General features: G+C 39.6%; 1 protein-coding gene across 1 annotated transcript in view; it reads right to left on the bottom strand.

Annotated features, from left to right (window-relative positions):
- Positions 1–12,754: 12,754 nt before the first annotated feature.
- The window catches only part of pms1 (PMS1 homolog 1, mismatch repair system component), a 33,640-nt gene continuing 24,194 nt past the window's right edge, over positions 12,755–22,200 (bottom strand). The window contains exons 10-13 of the mRNA XM_041806359.1: positions 16,685–17,152; positions 16,358–16,488; positions 13,230–13,390; positions 12,755–13,141 (exon numbers count right to left, since the gene is read on the bottom strand). Of these exons, the coding sequence (XP_041662293.1) occupies positions 12,941–13,141; positions 13,230–13,390; positions 16,358–16,488; positions 16,685–17,152 (961 nt within the window). The 3' untranslated portion in view covers positions 12,755–12,940. The remainder of the gene's footprint in view (positions 13,142–13,229; positions 13,391–16,357; positions 16,489–16,684; positions 17,153–22,200) is intronic.

Below are 22,200 nucleotides of genomic sequence, written 5' to 3'. Positions count from 1 at the left end.
GGGTAAGGTTGCTCTTAACACACCACACACCTCAGGAAAACCTTTCAAGATTTAGATTAAAGCCTCTTCAGATCAGAGCCTTTGCTGACTTTGGCCAGAAGAGGGGAATTAATCGCAAGACTCCACTACTCCTTGACAAGACAGGGGTCCAGCTGTGGATCGTACATCTCAGACAGCCACTCTCACAGACCATTCATCTGAGGCTCCATATATCTCAGAAATGAAGTGCTGTAATTTGCTGGTAAACGTATTTACAGTTTTGGATTTTTTTAAATTCAACTTTACTCATGAACAAAGTCTGCTAGTTACATTGATGAAATAACTACATTACAAATACTACAGACAAAGCTTCATATCGTAAATAAATCAGAGAAAAAAAGCCAGCAGTCTAATCTGTGATTAAATTATGAGTAGACCTGCTTTAGAAATTGTTACAGGAATGGTGGCTCTCTTTAGTTTCGTTAGCTTTAGCTAAAGCTAACATAGCCATTCTAGCTACATAATTAACCATACTACATAAACTAATGTAGCTATGTGAGCTTTAGCATTGAGAGCTTTAGCAAATGTAGCTAAAGCTAATGTAGCTACATAGATAACATAGCAACATATCTACATAGCTACTTTGTGAGTTTAGCTTTTGTTATGTTAGCTACAGAGCTCGTTATCTATAGCTAAGTTAATTTTTGCGAAGTGAGCTTTAGCAAATGCAGCTAAAGCCAATTCAGCTAAGCAGATAACGTGCAAATGTAGCTTATGTGGCTGCTTTGTGAGCATAGTTTTGGCTATTTTAGCTATGTAGCTCTGTCATCTACATAGCTTACGCAGCTAACGTAGCTACATAAGCTATTCTGGCTGCATTAAAATGCTTTTATAGAGGACAAGTTTTTTTCCAGTAAGCTGACTGTTTACTCGGCTTTATTAAACATTTCTTTATCAGGTTTTGCAGGTCTTTTGGTAACCTAACTGTTACCCTAAACTGAAGCTTATTCAGATTTTATTCCTAAAGTTTTAGTGTGTATTTCCATTCTGAGATATATGGCATCTCAGATTAACGGGGTGTGAGAGTGGGCATCAGAGACTGCGAGACTGTCTTGCTTGATAAAGAGTTACAAGAGGTAGTGGGTCTTTTGAATACATTTTTGGTTGTACAGTGTGCAATGACAATAAATGTATTCTATTCTATTCTTACTTCTTAATAAGTCACCAGTAGTATTCTTTTTACTACACCAATGTGCGTGTTAGTTGGAAGGTACAAAATCTTAAGACAACGTATTAATTGAGGATGCTAATTTAATCTATTACACAGCCCTAAGCAAAGCTTATCTGCTTAATCTCACAAAAACAGCATACCCCTATAATTCTAAAAGATGATTGCATCCATCAATCAGGTCATGATGACCTGAATATGTGCAGAACTGGAACATTTCAGCAATAAACAACCTTAACTCTAACTCTTTTCCCCAAAATTGACAACAGGTAAATTCATATAATCTGCAATATAATTTGTGAAATAGTTTTTTCAATAACTCTGAAAATTTGTATGCTCAATGATATCTGCAGTTGAAATTGTGTTGCATACCTTAAGTAATTATCCTAATGTATGTTAAAGACAATGATCAGGGTAGCAGCTGTGGCGGATATCCATCCAACCACTGACTTAAAAAAAACTGCACCTGGAAAGCTACTTCCTCTAATGAGGGCATTATGTTCATATAATCACCTAAACAAGCTGCAGAGGATGATCACCTCGGGCCAGATTGACAGGTTGTTTGTGGAAATCTCTCTTGGGTCTAAGGAAAGCAATGAAAAGCAATAAAATCAGCCAGTCCGGGACACGATAAGTTCCAGATAGCCAGCTGCTGAATGCTACCTGTCTTCACTTCTCCGGTGATTTATCCCTCCCGTCTGCACTCGGCTTGCTTTTTCACTTAGGGATGAGGAATCACTATTCCTACCACTAGACTGACAGCCACCTCTGGGAAACTATCATATGATAAATGACTTCGTAAAGCTAGGAGACGGGACAAATTTGGTGTTTACTCCACATATGTTTACAAAATTCCTCCTTGTCAGTGTTCGTTTGTGAGGAGGGGTGAGGGTCTAGCAAGAAAAGTGGCAAAAAGCCATCGTGTCTGGGGACCGAGTGTTGACAGTAATGAAGAATAGATGCTTCTCCAAGGAGAGTAAGGGCAGATTATGGAAACCTCCTGTTTCCCGATGATGTACCTATGCTCATATCGCAGACGGATGTAGAGTAGTATCAGGTATGTGTCAAGAAGCCTGGATAAATTTTTACATCTCAGAAATAACATTTTAAAGATTACTGTGCTCAAATAATTTAACAAGATGCTCGGCTGAGTGACATTCATGCAGCAGGCAGGATTATCCAGAACCAGGAATGAGAGGATACTGGCAAAGAGCTGTTGGAACACGTGCTCAAAATTTATTGATATGGATGGAAACCTGACAACTGAAATTTAATCGAAGGAGACCTACTATGAGAAACACATTTGTTCAGTATTTCTGTGCACATATTTGGATATCCAGTGTATCTAACAACCCACAGAAAGTGAAAAAAGCCAATCCAGTCCTTGTTTGTAGTTTTTTGTTCAAGCCTAGAGGCTGTAAGAGTTAGGCTGACTGAGAGAGCCCTGCATTGAAGCTGCTCTGTTGACTGTAGAGATCAACATGCGCCCTAACATCCCACTCCAGCCTCAGAGGCTCTAAAAGTGAAGCTGCTATGGTGAGGCAAGCCCAAGCCAGCATCTATAACCGTTTTCACACAGAGATTTCGCAATAAAGGCGAAAAGGAATGACCGTCTCTGTTCCGCAACAAGCAATTCACACAAAGGTGTAACAAAGCCACGTACGCCCAAGCTTACACACACACACCCCGGGGTCCCGTAATCAGATGGCAGCCGCTACCCGAGCTGCTGCTTTCAGTGAAACTCGAAACTCTGGATTTCTCGGTTCAAAACTTTGTATTTTCTAAATGAAATACGGGGAAAATAACATGAACATTCATTTTGATCGATTAGATCCAATAGACTTTTTTTCCCCTATGTTTCTGAGTTGGAGGTCCAACTTTAAGCAGTGTCACAGCGCACGTATTTACTAACCTTGCAAAGCAGATGGCTACGACCGTTTTCTTGTTTTTCACTGGCGAATCCATCTTGTTAAGCTCCCACCTGAACCGTCTGGGCCCAATTAGAAAGTGACAGGACCAATCAGCGACAAGGGGCAGTACTTCCAGGCGCGGAAGAGTCGTGGCGTAAACAAGCAGCAGCAAGAGGCCGATGCAATGATGGAGGAAGAGCTTAGCGTGGATGCTGCTAAAGCGTAAGTTTTATCAGAACTTGACAACAATTCGTCGTTAAAAGAACAAAGAACAGCAGTGAGTTGTTTTCTTTTTAAAAATGACAAAAGTCGAGTACTTACATGTCTATAGACGCAATGTTTTGCGTTATTCCTCGGTAGCTGCACACGCACAGCTTGATAGCTTCTACTTCACGTGTTTTGTTGCCCCGATTGGCCCATAGAGATGTAATAGACAGAACGTTTATCCAATCACACTCTGAGTTTTTCTCAAAGCCTCTGCCTTTTCTCAAACGTTTCCTATTGAAGCTTTCCCGGATGGATATGTGAAACACATCTATCTGGCGTGTCAGGTTACGTATTTACGACAGAGGTCGGAAACTTCAGACTACCGAGCTCACTTGAACACATCATGGAACTTATCAGCCGCTGCTGTGAGCAGAGATGTGTCTGCTCTTTCCTCTCCTGTGCAGAGTGTGATCAGCTCTCTAACCTCAAAGTCTCTCCAGTTAATCCACATTATTCTTTGTTCTATCCCCCTGTTGTTTTCTCCGATGAAATGCCGCTTGATTAAACCGTGCTGGTTTTTAAATCTCCTGTTTATGGAGACAGCAGAGCACACTCACCATTGCGGAATGCCGTGACGTCCTTTAACACTCGTTGCGGAAAAGTCTGTTACGGCTCTGATACTATCTCGCGATCCGGATCAGAGGTGGGGCAAGATCGACCCCCCATTGCGGATCGGTTGCTTTCATACAGAACGGCATTGCAGAACGAAGGCGTAACAGACACGGAAAAGAGAGGCAGTGTGAGAGTAGCTTATGATACTAGGAGTGTATAAGTTCCCATGACATGGGTAACTTGCACATCTGTGAAGGCATCATAAATACTAAGGGGTGCAGAAAGGTTTTGGAGCAACTCATGCTTCTATTCAGATGTCTTTTTCAGGGTTTCCCTGCTTATTTCAGCAAGACAACGCCAAGCCACATTCTGCATGTGTTACAACAGCATGGCTTCACAGACCCATATGACCCATGGCTTAAAGAAATAAAAAAATGGCTTTCATGGCCAAAATTTAAGAACAAACACGAACACATTTACCACATTACAAAACGTATGGACAAAACGTTAAATCAGTATTATCTTGTTTATAAAATCATTGAAAACCAAAATCATGGTTAAAATTTAAACTTGATTAATTTCCCAGCCCTAGATTATGAAACACAAAATCCAACAACCCTGCACTGTGAGGAAATGTACAATGTACATCGAGCAAGAATGGGAAAGACTCCTACTTTTAATACTTAAGGTATCTTCAGTCCTCACAGGCTTACAGGGTGTTGTTAAAAGAAATGGTAATCTAACACAGAGGTAAAAAAAAAAAAAAAAAAAAACTCCTGCTAATTTTTTAGAATGTGTTGCAGGCATCAAATCCAAATTGTGTGTATATCCTCCCAAAAAATAAACAATTAAGTTATGAGTATCTTGTATTTGCACTGCTTTCAATTGAATATAGTTTAAAAAGGACTTGAAATCATTGTAATCTGTTTTGCTCACATTTTACACTATGTCCCAACCTTTTTGGAACTGGGGTTTGCATGTATACACCAGGAGTGTTGTACTGCCTCATTGTACACCCCCGCTGAATTTATCCAAGCTGCACAGAAATGGACAGCTCAGAATTGCCCACCTCTGCTGCTTGTTATTTTGAATTGAGGAATCAGTTTAGGAAAATCTGAACTCCACTATATATATTTACCTAACAACAAACCAATATTTCTTTTTCATGAATGAATTTCAAATATTGAGGAAGGAAAGACATTTTAAAATGGCAGCGCCTTCTTGGTTTGTGCTAATGTACGCTTCCAAAGTACTTTGCATGCTATCATGTGAACCCTGCAGGTCTGTAACCTGTTATTTGCCATGAAACAGGAAGTAGTTTTGCAGGTGCTTAAAACACCTGTAAGGTCATGACTGTTGGTAGACACAAGGACAGTGTATTTCATATGGGTTTTGCCAGTAGGTGTGGCTCAGTGGCACCCCCCTACAAAATTTTAATAGGGCTGCAACCATGACAACAATGAACTGATCAAAACAATAACCAATAATCAAAAGTGTTGGCGAATAATTTTTGCATCAGTTTGTTGTGCTGCAGTTATGGCATCGCTTGGTGTGGCATGGAGGTGTTTACATCACACTCAGACTGTTCATAAACTTAACTAACTCGTAGCTGAATTCTTCTCTGATGATAATTTCTGATGAACAGAAATAATGAGGTGAAATGTTCATCAACGACCGTTTCCCAAGATTTAGACAAGACACCGGAGAACTTAAAAAAGATCTTTGTTTCATTTTTACAACAATGGAACAGAGTTTTGTTTTCTAACATGAGATGTGACAGGATAAATGCAAGCAAATGTGTCTTGCCAAACTGCTGCACCAAATGGAGCTGAAACAACCTATATGAAGATTCAGAGGGCCATGGAAATTCCAAGCTATACTCATGAGGGCACATGCTGTAGAAAGGTGGGGGGAGGGGGGGGGGGGGGGGGGCTCATTTGCATTTAAAGATTTAAAGGGATATACATCAAAACCAAGTGCTTTGAGAAGGGCTGTTAGAGTTGGTTAAAACAGGGTCAAACCCACCTCTGGTGTTTTTATTTATATTGTATTTTGACCAAAGCATGGTACAGTTATTGAACTGAGATCAAAAGAGACTGTGTTCAAGGTTGAACGTGGAATCTTTAAATTCTTATACATCAGTATATCTGCAAGAAAATTCACCATTCTCAATAATATGAAGTTTCACAAGGCTAAAAGTGTCATATTACCTAAAGTTTTGTTTTTGAGGCAGATATTCCTTGAAAGCAGTTTTCCTATAGCTGGGCTATTTTCCAGGTGAATTTATTGGCTTTCATTTAGACTTTATTTTACCTCTTGCTAAGTTTTCTTTAATCACCTTAAACGTATCTTTCCAGGAAACATGTCTTGGCAAACAACTTCAACACTTTCCAAGGAATTGTTGACAAGTGATTAAAAATCAAAAAGGAGTAGACTTGATGGCCCCATTGTGGATACCCTTGACCCATGAAATTAAATGTGGTGTGGCTGTAAATTCTTCAACAGTTGAGAACCTGTGGCTTTTTAACACCCATCACATTAGTGTGAGCCTAAGAGCCATAAAAAGTACTAAGTAGCCTCTGTGTGGATGGCAGAGAAGTGCATCGTCACAGCGAGGCACCACTTCCAATTACCAGCTGAAAAACAAAAACTTAGATGCAGCAAAGGTTTTACAGTCAGTCCCATATGGAACATATTATGGTTAACAAGTTTAAGGAGCCTGATTAAGTCCTTCTGTGGAGATTGGTGCTGATAGTGAGTGTTGGAGATTAGTGACAGATTTAAAGATCTCTGGCTGCATCTTGTTCAAAATTTCTCTGAATGATGTTTTATGTTTCTAAAAACAGCGTGGTGGTAGTTGTGGTGCAAGTAGTAGCTTACATTAGGCAGCTGGTGAGGGTTGCTTCAATCTTGTATGAAACTTGTTGGGCATGGTGGGGTTTCACAGACTTCTTGTTCTGGGGAACTACAGTATTAAGGTTTAGGTTCCTGCAGAGTACTGACCAAGTCATCTTCTGAAGCGATTTGTTCGGCCACATTATTCACACTTATCACTGACAAAGTCCCATCATCTTACTAACCAGAACCTCCTCTACATCAGCACTGACTTCTCTCTGAAGAAGATGATGATAGTGTCCTACCTTCTGTCAGTGCAAACCTAAATTTCAGTCGCTGTTATCTTGCAGTTCCTGGAGTATCTGTGCTACATGGCTTCTCTTGTATGTATCACCACAAATTCTTCTGAGGCCAGTGAAGGGGAACTGTAGAGTGATAGTCTACCCATACAAGGAAGTCCTGCTTGTGCTCTTTGGTAAGTCAAACTACCTTTGCAGATAGCTTCTGTTTTCCTAGGGCTTTAACAGCTGGCATGAGGAAGTGGTCATAACATATATGGCAGAAGGGCATGCTGGTATATCCATGAATTTCTACCAAATGCTTGAACAACCATCATTTGTTATCCTTGAGGAACCAGCTCTAAAGGTCTCTTCAGACACAAAGCCATGTCTGTCAGACTTGAGTCCAAAATTGCCAAAAGCTTTTGACTGCTTGTTCTATAAGTGTTGGGATGATAGTCTCTGGGATTGTGAGGGGCCTTGAGATTGACCATTGGCTTAATATTATGTAAGCATCCCTCATCAAGTCAAGGCAGCTTGACACAGACTCCAGTAGACCCCTGAAGGTATAAAGTGGCATGTGGCACCAAGACATGTACAGCTTATCCTTTAAGTTCTGTAATTCATCAGGTGGGACCTTCATGGATTGGACTTGAACAACATCAGATCTTGCTATCTCAACACCTTTAACTCATCATGACACCTTTATATTGCTCATCAATCCAGTTCCAATGCTCACATGCCCATTGTGGGCACTGGACAGGTGCTTGCAGCTCCAAGTTGTGTAGCGTGAACCCAACACATCAAACTTTATTTAGTCATTGCCTTCAGCTCCTCCACAGACCAAAACTACAACTCTGAGATAAAGTAGCTGACGGTGGCATATAAGCATATAAAAAGATCTGTCCATGAGTCTGTGGTAAGTCACTTATCAACCCATTAAGCACTCAGTTCTGCTGCTCTTTCCTCAAACACCTGATACATGCTTGTTCCAATCATGTAGCTGTTAGCCATGATGCAGGCTTTTACTCCAGCTGTCAAATGGTTTACGCTCACTGAAGCCTTCTCCTTCCACCAAACTTGATGGAAAGCATTTTTCAAGTCCACATTTTCATTATTAGCAAGTTAATCTTCTTAACCTGACACACCAGATAGACTGTTTCATTTTTCCGTTGCACAGGATTTATTTCACATCCATCTGGGAAACCTCCCATTGGAATGTGATTGGACAAACATGAGGAAATATGTCCATGAGTCCATACTGTCACATTTATTATGAGCTAACCAGAGTAACAAGACAAAATGAGATAGTAGGCATGTGCAGCTCCAGTAATAACCTGAGCTTGGCAGGAGGGCACTGCTGTAGTTTATGAATGGTGGAGCTTGGTGGTGAATGCAACTCAAGATGAGGTCGTCGGAGGCAATGATAAAACATCTCTGCCAAGAGGAGCTTTCAGTGTGGATCTTTGCTCTTGTTTTAATGAAAAATATTTCCCATTTCTGATAAAACTGGCTCTATACTATAGGTACATCTGAGCAAGACATTGCGCCGGCAGCAGCCATTTGCAATTGGCTTCCAGTACAACCAAACCCCGCCTGTAGCTACCCCCTCATTCTGACACTGAATGGTCAGATCCATTCCCAGACCGGGTTCAAGCAATTCAGATTGGAGCCTTGCAAGATGAATTTGCCTAATGACAGACATGAAATCTGCTTTGCAAGGTTATAATCTTCTCTGGTGTGATGTCATCTCAACCGCATGTGCTAACCAGTAATAACAGGGATAAATCTTTGTCTCCCCTCGAGTGATGTGTCACCATTGCTGTCTCAAAGCAGTTGTTGCTGCAATTTGGTCTGCTGTGCTATGACTGCCATGGCAGTATACTGTTCAATATGTCCTTACGTCTTTTTACTTCCTATCAATTGTATTCAGTTTGATGAACATGGAAGGTATGACTACAAAGCTGATAGACTGAGGCCAGAAATAGCCTTTGCAAGTAAAGAAACATTTTTGGATGAAATGAAAAAGAACTTAACATCGATTCAAATTCTTTTAACCTTTCCCACTCCAGCATGGTTGAACGATTGCTGTTTGTGCTGCAACTCATCTCATTCAAGATGTTAGAAAGAAACAAAATAAACTCTTGCATATGACTCCTGTTACGCCCAGCCTAAGGGATACTAGGTGCAACATAAAGGTGACCACTCCTTCCTCACTCCCAAATGAATCAGCACAAAAGGGACAGGAAACGAGCTTGCAGTCCATCAAACAAAACAACACAATAAACAAAACACGCTTATAAATCAAATACCTTACCTATCTTTAAACAAAGAAATATATATACAAACCTAAACTGACTTCCTAAATGAAAAACAGGAGAAAACAGTTTCCAAAAGCTCTTCTCCCCTACATACCGGGACTGCTTCTGCTTTTAACTTAAGTGTTCACTTAGTTAACAAAGCCACAATTAACAATCACAATGAACGAGTTGCTCTGTAGCGAATGTTGGATGTCAGGAAGGAGGGTTGGCATCTCAGCTCCTGCTGTCTCCCTTGAAAGTGCAGCCATTAGCTCTCAGCCAATTGCAGCCAATGACGCCACAGCACTCCTCCAGTCAGCAGCTGGTGTGCGCCTTCAGCTGGTGTCCAATCAGAACGCATCATACCTGCATACAGCGTAGAGTAGAAGACACAGAGAGAGAGAGGGAGGAGGAAAAGAACAACGGTGCTCCTTTACACAATATACAGCAAAATACAGTAGGTTAAATATGACTCACAGTCATAACACTCCCCTGAATTTTTCATTTATCAAAATGTGAAAAAGGAATGTGGTTTCAGACAGTGTTTAATATTCTTGATAAATTTGATAACTACATATACAAATATGATTCAATTGAAGAATTAGTCATGTATTTATGAATCCCAAAGGCATAAAAAATTCTCTATCTACTATCACATTTCTAAACAGGTGTTTCTTTTACCAGGCCATGGGGCACTCTTTATGACTTTTTCTCCTAACAGGTCCAAAAATAGAGTGGGAAAGGTGTTAAATATAGTTCATGTCATTTTATTTTGGACTTGATGAGTCTGTTAAAGAGCACTGTTACTTCTGGGTTGTGAAAGTGGTGTACAGTTGCACTAGGTGATGAAAACAACCTGAGAAGCAGTAGCTCTGCACATTACGGCAGTAACAGGAGAACGTATAACTATCAAGATGACGTCTTAAATTAAATGAGTTTTCTTGTTTGGAGGTTTAAATTCTGCATACTTTTACAATATGTTGGATTTTGCAAATTGTCAATGAGGCTAAAAATGATCAAATGCATTATGTCAGTTGGAAAAAATGAGCCAAAAAAGGGTGAAACTGGTGGTTTAAAAGACAGCTGGCAAAATGAACCATTGCTGACCTTTTTAACAGTGTAGTCACATGGTCAAAAGATGATGATCAGTTAATCCTCCACAATTACTCTGATATGCCCCTTGGGTGCCGAAGGCAGCACGTACAGAATAGATTCCGCTGCCGCACGCATTTCTGACACCAGCAACTGAGGAGCACGTATCAAACATTGACAAGTCTTAAACAAGGATCAGCGCAGGGCTGAGAGGCAAGAAGCCAAGGGGAGAAAGGTGAAGGGAGGGACAGGGTCCTCACTGGCATGCATACCCTTCCCAGAGGCACTCTGCAGACCGTTGGTGCTGCAGCAATGCTGAAGCCATCTGTGTTCTCCCAGCAGAGGCCGTGTAAAACAAGACATGTGCTGAGGTTTGACCTTTCATGCTCCTAACTATAATATTATCATAAGATGAACGATCGGATTGCACTTTTCCCTGAGGTGAGATTCAGTGTCCATATGAGAGCGATGAGTGAAGAACCCCATTAGGCCATATGTGTGCAGGACATCAGAACTGAATTTTGTCTGTTAAGTTCACTATTAAGACAGAACTTCATCCATAACATCAGGAGTTTTTAAAATAATCAAGAATAATCAGATCAGATATTACAAAACATGCATTTAGACTTAATCTTCTTCCACTTAATCGTCTCTTTCTGATGTTATAGAGAAACATCAAATCAGTCTGGCCACAAAAAAACTCAAGCTACTCTAGACAGTTGAATGATGGTGCGGTCGGCTGATGTCTCAAGGAGGTGGCACCCCTACAAGTTAGCACAGTGTCAAGGATTTGCTAAACTTTGGGGTTGAAATTACAGTGTAAATCTCTAAAGCATTTAATGCAGCCAGGGATAATACACAACTATCTGTCAATACTTAAGGCAGAGCAGCTGGCACTAATTGGGTCTAAAGAATTATGGGTAGTAGCTGGCACCGTGTATATCTTTGGCTTGGCGCATGCCAATGCCCATTCCAATAGTGCCACAATGAGAAAAGTGAGATACTCTGGACAGAAATCAAGTCAGAGGGTTGAATGTCACTACACAGGTGGACACTGTTGTTGTTAATCCATGAACATGTAAACCAAGAAATCAATCTACAAAACAAAATCATTAAATATAGAATTCAAACAGACACAGAGAGCCAATCCATGTTCAAACGGGTTCAGTTGCACTGGTGCTATGATAATATTATGACTGGTAAATGCATTCATATTTACATGTAATTTACATATGTAAATTGCAATTTAAAGCCTATAGTACTTTATATTACTCAACTGAAATTCTAATAGCTCCTTTATATTTTCTTTATCTTTTTTCTTTATTTGTCTTTACTGTGCCTAATACAATGTCTTCTGCTATGGGCACTGTATTCTTATTTACATTTTTTGTTATTGTTTGTTTCCCTTCTAATGCTTCCCCCTTTCTGTACTGACCCTTAACACAAACTTGTCTGAACCACATGGTACACATGACCGACAAGATTAGCACTTGAACGACAAATGTGTGCATAGTCATCCTATCATTAATTACTCTCATTTTTTACCACTGAATTATATTTTTTTATCTTTTTATCAATGCTTTATTTTGATGCTGTGATAGCCAAGGACAGTAATTTTGTCTTTTGGGTTTGTCCATCTGTCAGTACAAATATCTACCAGGGCCTTCTTGTGAATGTGATATCTCATAAACCTTTTTTGGGATTTTGGCCTAACTACACAAATGTCCACTCTGACTCCAGGATGAACAGGTTAGATTAGGTCAAGCACATTGAACTTCTTGTTTATCCCTTCGGTATATGTCTGGAACCCTGCACAGGACTCTTTTCTTAATCCTGCTCCCACTGGATTTCTGACAATTACTGCACGCTCCTGCTGCTTATGCCGCTCACTCCTGCCCACACCAGGTATGTCCAATCAGAGGTTTTTTGAAAGATACTGACAATAAATTTATAGGAAACAATATACAGATTAAACATAATTAAGCCGATATAGTTAATTTTAGGGATTGCATTAACTTTTTAAATCCTTACTCTAACACTGTACCTCTTAGCAAAGCCAGAGCTTCTTTAAAATAAAATGAATTTCCTACAGAGCAGAAGGTGTCAAGGGAACTTTACCTGTTCACTTTTCTCATCAAGACTTCCTTGAGGAACTCTAACCTGCATCTCCCTAAAACTCTCTCCAAAGCATAGCTGTACCTTTGCTTTTGTTGCTCTGTGTAGAAAACCACAGATTAGAATTTAATAATGACAGGAAACTTATAAATATCAGAAACTTTACATATTTTATTTAGTGATACAGATTTTGTTTGTCATGAAATATTATCAATGCATCAAAAAAGTGAGCTTCCTAAGGTTAGGAAAATTAGTCAGATGCTCAGTCAAGATGTGCACAAAACATAGAAAAGTATTTGATTTTAGGTTCTGTGAGTAGTGAAGTTGAACATTATTTTAACAGTATGGAGACAAATCAGTGCCTTGACTCGTGACTGAGGTGTCTTAAAGCTCTAAAGGCCTGACCAGAGCTTTAGCTTCCTGCTCTGAAGACGGGATGTCCGATAAATGATGGAGCAACGGTCGTCCATGGATGCAGGTCTGTTTTTTCTCATCAAGCTGCTGCTCCATCCGTTTGAGAGTTTCCTCCACATCTTCCCTGGTTAAATTTGTAGGCAACTGACGTGCAAGTCTTACTGCTTCACCCTGTGAGCAAAAATACATCAGATATTCAGTGAAACAAACAAAATCAACAGCTCTGACATTCATAATCTCCATTTATAGCATCTCTCACTTGAAGGTAGTTTGTGACTTTCAGTGGCCGGCACTCTTGCACAGTCCGGGCTTTCTTGTGAAGAACTGCAGTCAGGATCTCCCTAAGGTCCTCCAAACCGAAGAAAGGCACGCAGTCTGCCATTGCTGTCACTTCCAGATGTCTCTCTGCTGACGTGAGACCTGGCCAAAACAAGCAGAAAACAAGGATTAATATACTCCAGACGCTACTACTATCTCCAGGAAAGAATAATAAATAAATATTGTGGTTTACGGCTGGACTGATGACCAAGTCAAACAAGCCAAGAGCCAAATGGAGTGTTAAATGACTAATAGAAGTCCCAGCAGACTGGAAGGAAGTTGTCTTGTAGGGTGGAAGAATGATTGCTTCTCATTTCATGAGGAAATACAGCAAATCATGCACAATTTATATGTCTGATTCATGACTTTGGATGCAGAAAGAAAACAGAATGGTATGAAAAAAGCTGCAGAAGAAGACACAGTACTAACATTTCTTACATTTTTCTGTGCTGCTAGTGTTTTCTAAATAAAATTAAGCAAAGAGCAACAGCAGGTACTAAGAAGTTTCTTTATTGTAATGAAAGTATTACCAGCTAAATAGACTTACAAAGTCAGTATGTGCTTAATAACAATACTCCTGTTACAAAAATAAACATCAAACATTTTAAACAATTCCGACAAAAGCAGAAGTAAGCAGCAGAGACTTTGCAATAAAAAACATCTCATACATGCTGCTAACTTTGGTCTCATGCACACCCACCGAGGTTGGCAGTGCCAAATGAAAAATTCCTTGAATTTCTTAAAGGGCAACCATTCTCATCACCTGCACACCGGGGTACAAACCCACTGTGAGACCGCTTGGTCGGGCAGAGAGCCAATGTCAACCGAGGTGAACATTTCCAGCAACAAACATAACCAACATTCACAAGGCACTGTTTATGCTTTGCATGGGAACAAAGAAATAAAGTCACAATAATGATGAGATATGTTTAATTATGGCTGGTTCATTGCTATATTCATGTTTATAACTTGCATTAGCATCGCTGTTGACTTCAGAAAGAAAAAATAAACTACAGAGACAAAGAAATGATCTAGACTAAAAATGACTAAAACAAGGGAGAAAGCTTTACTTTTAAATAAAATTATAAATCATGAAACAAACAATAAAGTCACCTTGTTACATGTAAATATATTGTATGATAAGGTTGCCTAGTAATGATGATACTCAGTTTTAACCATAACAACCAATTTAATAAACAGAAACTCTGAAATAATTGCCTGTAATCCGTTTTTTTCTGGTCTCTTTGACATTTCTAAATGGTTGGTGAACTGTGACATTAATGATGGCTAACAGCTCCAGCTTTTGTTTCATAAAACTAGAATAACCACCAGACCTTTAAACCTGTATAAGAGCGAGTATTAAAAAAAAATAAAGAAGGGCTTGTTTTCTGATTGATCCGGCAGGATGAAGTGTGTTTGAACTTTAAGTTATCAAAGGTCATGATGCACAAATTAATGATCATAAACTGTCCCATAATAAGTATATAGTGCATTCAGAAAGTATTCATACACCCTGTACCTTATTCTGTTTTGTTATGTTGCAGCCTGATGCAATTCAATTCATTAAGAATAAAAAACTGAAATGTCACATTGAAATAAGTTCTCAGACCCTTTAGTCGATAGTTAAAGCACCTTTGGCAGTAATTACAGCCCGGAGTCTTGTTGAATATATCGCAACAATCTTTGCACACCTGGATTGGGGGATTTTCTTCATTACAAATCCTCTCAAGCTCAGTCAGGTTAGTTGGGGACCGTCAGTGGACAGCCATTTTCTGGTCTCTCCAGAGATGTTCGATAGGAGTCAAGTCAGGGTTCAGCTGGGCCACACTAAGGCATTCAGAGTTCTCCCTAAGCCACTCCTGTGCTGCCCTGGCTTTGTGCTTAGGGTCATTGTCTCACTGGAAGGTAAACCTTCAGCCCAGTGTGAGGTCCTGAGCACTGCAGAACAGGTTTTTATTGAGGATATCTCTGTGTTTTGCTCCATTCACCTTTCTCTCAACCCTGACCAGCCTCCCAGTCCCTGCTGCTGAAAAACGCCCCAGCAGTATGATGCTGCCACCACCTTGCTTCACTGTTGGTATGGTATTGGGCAGGTGATGAGCAGTGCCTGGATTCCTCCAGATTTAGAATTGCGGCCAAACAGTTCAATCTTGGTTTTATTAGACCAAAGAATGTTGTTTCTTTCAGTCTGGGAGTCCTTTAGGTGCTTTTTCACAAACGTCAAGCAGACTGTCCTGTGTTCTGCACTAAGGAGAGACTTCCATCTAGCCACTGCGCCATCAAGCCCATATCAATGGAGGGCTGCAGTGATGGTTGTCCTTCTGGGACTTTTTCCAACAGAATCTCTGGAGCTCAGTCAGAGTGACCATTGGGTTCACTCTCTTACTATGGTCTTTTCCCCCCATTGCTCAGTTTGGCTGGGCAACCAGCTCTCAGGAGAGTCCTGGTTGTGAAAAACTTCTTCCATTTTAGAATTAAGGAGTCCACTGTGCTTTTGGGAACCTTCAGTGCAGCAGAATTCTTTTGTAGCCTTCCCAGATCTAAACAATCCTCTCTCTGAGCTCTGCAGGCAGTTCCTTTGACCTCATGGCTTGGTTTACTCTGATATGCATTGTCAGCTGTGAGGCCTTCTATAGAGAGGTGAGAACCTTTCCAAATCATGTCTAATCAATTGAATTTACCACAGGTGGACTCCAATCAAGATGTAGAAACATCTCAGCAAAGATCAAGAAGGGTCTGAATACTTGAAAAATTCCTAATATTCTGTTTTCACATTGTCATTATGGGGTACTGAGAGTAGACTACTGAGAGCAAAACCTAGACACTCTTAACACTTTAAAAAACAAAAAATAAAAGCATGGGAAACCCATGAATATATAAAAATAATGCTGTATTATAACAACAGAGAAATTAATATTTCCTTTAAGGCCAGAATATAAATGTAAACACTGAAACATTTATCACATGAAAAAAAACCTATAAAACATAAATGTTTTCATTAAAAAAGTGCTTTTGTCCCCAGGACTGCTGAGATAAACACAGGAGTGTTCATAGCTGCTTCAAACGTACCTGGAGTGAGTTTGATTTTGAAGCCGTTAGCCACGAGCCGGGGATCAGAGAAGAGGGCCCCTCCATTTAGATCAGGTTTTTGTTTCTCCATGTTGCACAAAGCCTCAGTATACTCAGCTCCCCCCAGATTTCTTTCGAAAGAGACAAGGAGATGTCAGCGGTGTATTTTTAGATACTTAACAAGCCTTGAAAGAAACCTGGGATCAGGATTTGTTTTTCTTGAAAACAATCTCAAGTATATGTAAAGAAACTGGAGTGTAAAACTTTGCCCTAGGATAACAACAGTCAGAGCTAAAGTGTACTGGTGAAAGCTGAGTGATACGTTACCCATCTGTTAACTGTACGGGGCTCTGCAGACTCACTGCGGGAACTATATTATTCTCTAGAAGTCTCTTAAACAGCAAGGCTTCCTCCACTCGAAATGGGTTTAACAACATGAGCCTCTGACCACATAAAATGACCCAGGCGCTCTGAGAGGCCAGCCGGTTTACAAGACGGAGGCCCCGTGGCACTGCGCCGCCTTGGGATGAAAGGCGCTGAAGCTGCTGCCGAAGGGCAGCCACACTGAAGGGGAGGGGCTGCGAGGGCTTGGGCTCAGGGCTCTTGGTCTTCCTCTGTGGCTGAGCAGAGAAGAGCTCATCCAGCAGCTGCTGGTTGGATGCTGGAGCTTTGCGTTTCAGGCCCTGCGCTTGGCCTCTCGGGATGATTTTGCTCATCTCTCTGGGGCTTTCAGCAGAGGCAAACTTGGTCCTCTGGTCGTGGTGTTCTAGGTGCTTTTTAGCCTTGTCTTCATACCTGCAAGGTTCAACAACATCTTGTTAAGTTACAAAGTCAATGACAATCATCACTCCATCACTGTTAAGGTTGCACAATAGTGGGTTTTTGCTGATATCCAATATGTCAGCACAGGTAAATAAATGTAGCTTAGACCTAAAACTTTTATCCTAAAAACTTACACACTTTAAAGCAGTGGTTCTCAACTGGTGGGTTGGAACCCAAAAGTGGGTCACCGAGCAGTTTTCAGTGTGTCACAAATGTGTGTCTGGAAAATGATGGCAAAAGTCTATAAAAAACACACCACCATACCGTTTATTTTACTCTGTTTTATTGTGATAATGGGTACATTTAAATACTTTATTGATATTTTAAGTTATTTATCTCATTTTGAAATAAAAGAGCTGCTTTTACCATATCAATGAAGTAATTTCTCAAAATCTCTGGAAAATTGGCTAAAATTTACATGTTATCATGGGGAAAGGGGGGTGTAAAATGTGAGTTTTGTCCTGTTTCTTGTTCCTGTCATAACTTCTGTTCCATCCAAGATCTTAAGTGCAATATTTCTATTCATTAAAACATGTATTGTTGAAAATCTTTGTGTCATCAAAGTTATTGGTGGGTCCTGAGGCTAGAGCAGTTGAGAACCACTGCTTTAAAGTCTTAGGACTGAACAAAGAAACAGACTTTACTCCTTAAAACACACTTTAAAACTCAAGGCACGAGGGTGAACAAAGAAAAAGACTTCAGCTAATGTAGGCCTGCTTAAAACTCCACAAATTTGTTCTTACATATGCAGAAATTTACAGCTGATTTGTCATTTGTTAGTAAACTATATAACATGAGCTCGACATGCAGTCATTGATCACTATCAGTGGAGCCAGTTGGTAAATCAAACTTTTGCGGAAGTTGGTTGGAAGAGGAGCGAAAACAACATTTCTTCTTAGGAAAGCTTTCAGTGTGGTTCTTTTCTATTCTTTAAGTTTAAAAACAGTTCTGACCAGTTCTGGGTGCTGTGCAAGATTGATCTGCCTGATGGCAGACATAGAACCAGGCCCATCCATCAGCATTGAGTAACTATAAGGCTGGAGATGTACGTGCTGTTAACTACGAATGAGCATATTCATGTTGGCAGACATGCTTCCTGTCAGTTTGATACATGGGCTTTGCACATGCTCAAAAACTAATGTTGCATGGGCACATAACTGGTAGGAACATCTTTATACAAACCAATGCCCAATGACTGCTTGAAAACTCATTTGTTATTTTCTGAAGTGAAGGGAAGGCAAAATCAAAAAGCATTTCTTTAGATTCAAAATCAGTACGTGTGGGTTTCATGGGGCTTTCGGCAGGAATATCTCTTTTTTTGCCAGTGATGAGCCAAAAGTCTGTGTATACGTGTCAATCTGAGTGGCATATGTAACAAAGTACAACCTCCTTTACATCTGTCTCGATTTCATGGAAATTTTCTGCAACTTACACCTCCCATAATCAGTGAATTGAACCATTTTTAGATGTCAAATGAACATGAATTTGTATCATCTGCACAGCAAAGTATCTTGGCTGCCATCTGTGAATGTCTATTAAGAATACATTACAGTATGTTCCTGAATAGAATGCATACATGGAGCAGTGCATAGTTCCCTCTGTACTCGGAGAGAACATGTTGAGAACATGATATATATATATTTATATAGGCTGCTTTCCTCAGCAAAACAGATATTTGCCAACTCATGTTTCCACAGATCTTCATATGTTCAGCATTAGGGCTGACACGTCAGCACCTCATTATTCAAATAACCTGTTTCGCAAAAGTGTAATTCCTAGAAGTGCTGTGCCACTTAACAGTGGCGGTGAAAGAAGCCAAGTCCTCGCCACGTCTTATTTCATGTTGAAGACAGCCGTAGAGAGAGGCCGGATCCTTAACAGATGTCTTTTTCCATACGCGCTTCCATACCTTATATGAGGCCCCGAGTACTGCTGATACACATTTTCCAACTTTGCAATTACTTTAAATTGGTGCGCATGCAGCAATCATCAACACAGTAAAATGTTGTTATTCCAAGATGCTACCAGCTGAGCAGCTCACTCAATTGAGATCAGGACTGAAGCACAGCTTGTACTTTATTTTACTGACCTGTCTTTGTGCATCTGGACTGTTTTAAAGCTTCTAATGACTGTGTGATATGCTTCACCTCCCTTATTATCGGATGGATACAATTAATCAATTGAAAAGTTGAGAGTCACTCTTAGATTTGTACTGTATAGTGCACAGTGCTCTTTGACACATTTTATAAATGATGCGTGATTAAATCCCATATTTGAACCTCAGCTCTGAATAATGATGGACAAATGACTAAAAAATTACAAAATTTGTTCATTCTGTTTTTTAAATAGGACTATTTTCAATCTTTCTTTTACTAATGCGAATCATTTATCTTGAAAGAGCAAACAAGGGTCAAACTAAAACAAAAATTTCTTCCATCTGCTTTGCACCAAACATATGCTATGAGTGGTTCACAATGTGACACTGACAATATTAATTTAATATTACAGTCTCCAGTTGATATCAGGAAACTGAGGGTAGAAGTAGTCTACATCAGTCCATATCGATTTTAAAAAGGAATGTCAAACAGTTGAAATTTCTAATCACAATGAATCTCCGAATTTCTTTTCTAAAAAATCCTGAATTTTCTGCTTTTATGTTGCATTTTGAAACTCAATTATTTTGCATTAAAAAAAATTATTTCATTTTGGATTTTTTTTACTGTCATTAAACTTAGGATACTTGACTTCCTGTTTGGATACAGACCTGTGTTTATTTTGAAGGAAAAAATGGAGTCCAGGTAAAGCAAAGATTAAATTAACCATACTAAAATAACTTGTAATGGGTTGAAAATAAACAGACAGGAGAAAGGTAAATGTTTGATATACCAAGATGCAGATGAATTCTGACAAGTTCACTGAGCTGTCCGTGAGGTTTTTTTAAGTGAAGTGAGACATTAAGAAGCAGTGGTGGACTTATTTTACATCACTGTGGCTGCAGAGAGATGCTCTAGTGGCTTAACAAAAGCGTGCTGAGGGACAATAAAGCATGTAATTAATGATGTTAAAAAAAAGCTTGTGGACCTTATAGTCAAATTAATACAATAATGCTAACATCCATAATCATGAGTAATAAATATTGCCAAATACCTTCATAGTATATTGATAATTTTGGATAGGGATGTGCACTATTATCAGCATAATATCAGTATCAGATAGTAGCTTACAAAGTCAATTACTGGTATTGGAAAACATGGAAATTTCAGATGATATTCATAACCAATACATCAGCAAACATATCAGCATAATGTCATAATGTATGAAAATGCTTTACTTTAAAAGGTGAAGCATTATGTTGACTTTTGAGGGGAGCAAACAGACCTTCATCAGCTGAAGTGTTCTCTTTTTTCATCCTCATTTTTAAAACTTCAAAGTTTGCTCCAATGAATTAAGTTTTAGCTCTGAACTGCAGCGTTTTGTACTTGTGAAAAATGCATTTTTGTACTGTTTTAAGCAATTTGAGATCAACTAAGCAAACAACATTTATAGCATAAGTGCCATACTGTCTGTCAGCAGGTCAGGTTGTTCACAGTTCTCTTAGTTGCTCTGAGAATGAGGCTTAGTGCTTTAACGTTACAGTCAAAAATACTATTAAATGTAAATTTAATCCAACAAATTAACTTTGAATTTTTCATTGATGACTGTCTATACTAACCTTCACACATCCATCTGGGAAAGCTTCAATAGGAAGTGTTTGAAAAAAGGCAGAGGATTTGAAAAAAACTCAGTGTGATTGGATGAATGTTCTATCACATCTCTACGGGCCAATAGGAGCAACAAAACATATGACGTAGCTGCTATTGAGCTGCGTGTGCACAGCTACTGAGGAATAACGCGAAACATGGCGACTTTAGACATGTAAGTACTCAACTTTTGTTGTTTTTGAAAGGAAAACAACTCACTGATGTTCTTTGTTCTTCTTTCAACGAAGAAATGTTGTCAAGTTCTGATAAAACTGGTGCTTTAGCAGCATCCACGCTTATCTCCTCCTCCATAACTGCACCAGCTCTTGCTGCTGCTTGTTTACGTCACGACTCTACCGCGCCTGAAAGTACTGCCCCTCGTCGTTGATTGGTCCTGTCACTTTCTAGCGGGGCCCAAACGGTTCAGATGGGAGCTTTGCAAGATGGATTCGCCAGTGAAAAACAAGGAAACAGGCATATCCATCTGCTTTGCAAGGTTATGTCTATACACAGATGGACAAAACTGTAATGGACAGCTACCAATACACATTTTTGTCAATATACATTTTGTGAAATTCCAGTCTCTCTTTTTTATGATTTGCTTTCAACAGTGGAGTCTTCCTCAGTCATCCTACTTTAAGTCAACAATAGCTCAAACAGCGACAGATGGTGTGTTCTGATGCTGATGTACCTTGACCTTGGTGTTCACCTCAAATCTTTGGAAGTTGTTGTGGGCTCTTTAAAGAAACGGATAACATGAATGGTACCCAATTTGTCATCAATTTTGCTTTTGCAGCTATGTCCAGGGAGGTTGGCTACAGTACCATGGACCTTAAATACCTTCTGAATATGTACAAATGTAGTCACAGGAACATCAAAGTGCTCAGAGATGGTCTTATAGCCTTTACCTTTAACATGCTTGTCTATCATTCTATTTCTAATCTCCAGGAAAAACTGTCTCCTTAGCTTTCTGTGGTCCATGTTCAGTGTGGCACACACCATGATACCAAACAGCACAGTGACTACTTTTCACTTTTGAAATAAGCACTGACTAATTACAAGTTTGTAGACACCTGTGATACTAATTACAGGACACACCTTAGTTTAACATGTCCTTATGGTCAAATTAATTTACATCTTTTCTAGGGGTACCATCATTTTTGTCCAGGCCAGTGTTATTAGTTTTTTTTTTTTTCAAATTCAGCTGAACCACAGTTCAAAAGCAATGTCTGATTTTCATTATTTAATTTTCAGTAATTTTTTATTTATTATTACTTTTGT

The sequence above is a fragment of the Cheilinus undulatus genome, linkage group 15, assembly GCF_018320785.1.
Source record: "Cheilinus undulatus linkage group 15, ASM1832078v1, whole genome shotgun sequence".
NCBI lineage: Eukaryota > Metazoa > Chordata > Actinopteri > Labriformes > Labridae > Cheilinus > Cheilinus undulatus.
The sequence above is the reverse complement of the archived record's forward strand: the minus strand, read 5'-3'. Positions and strand labels throughout refer to the sequence as shown.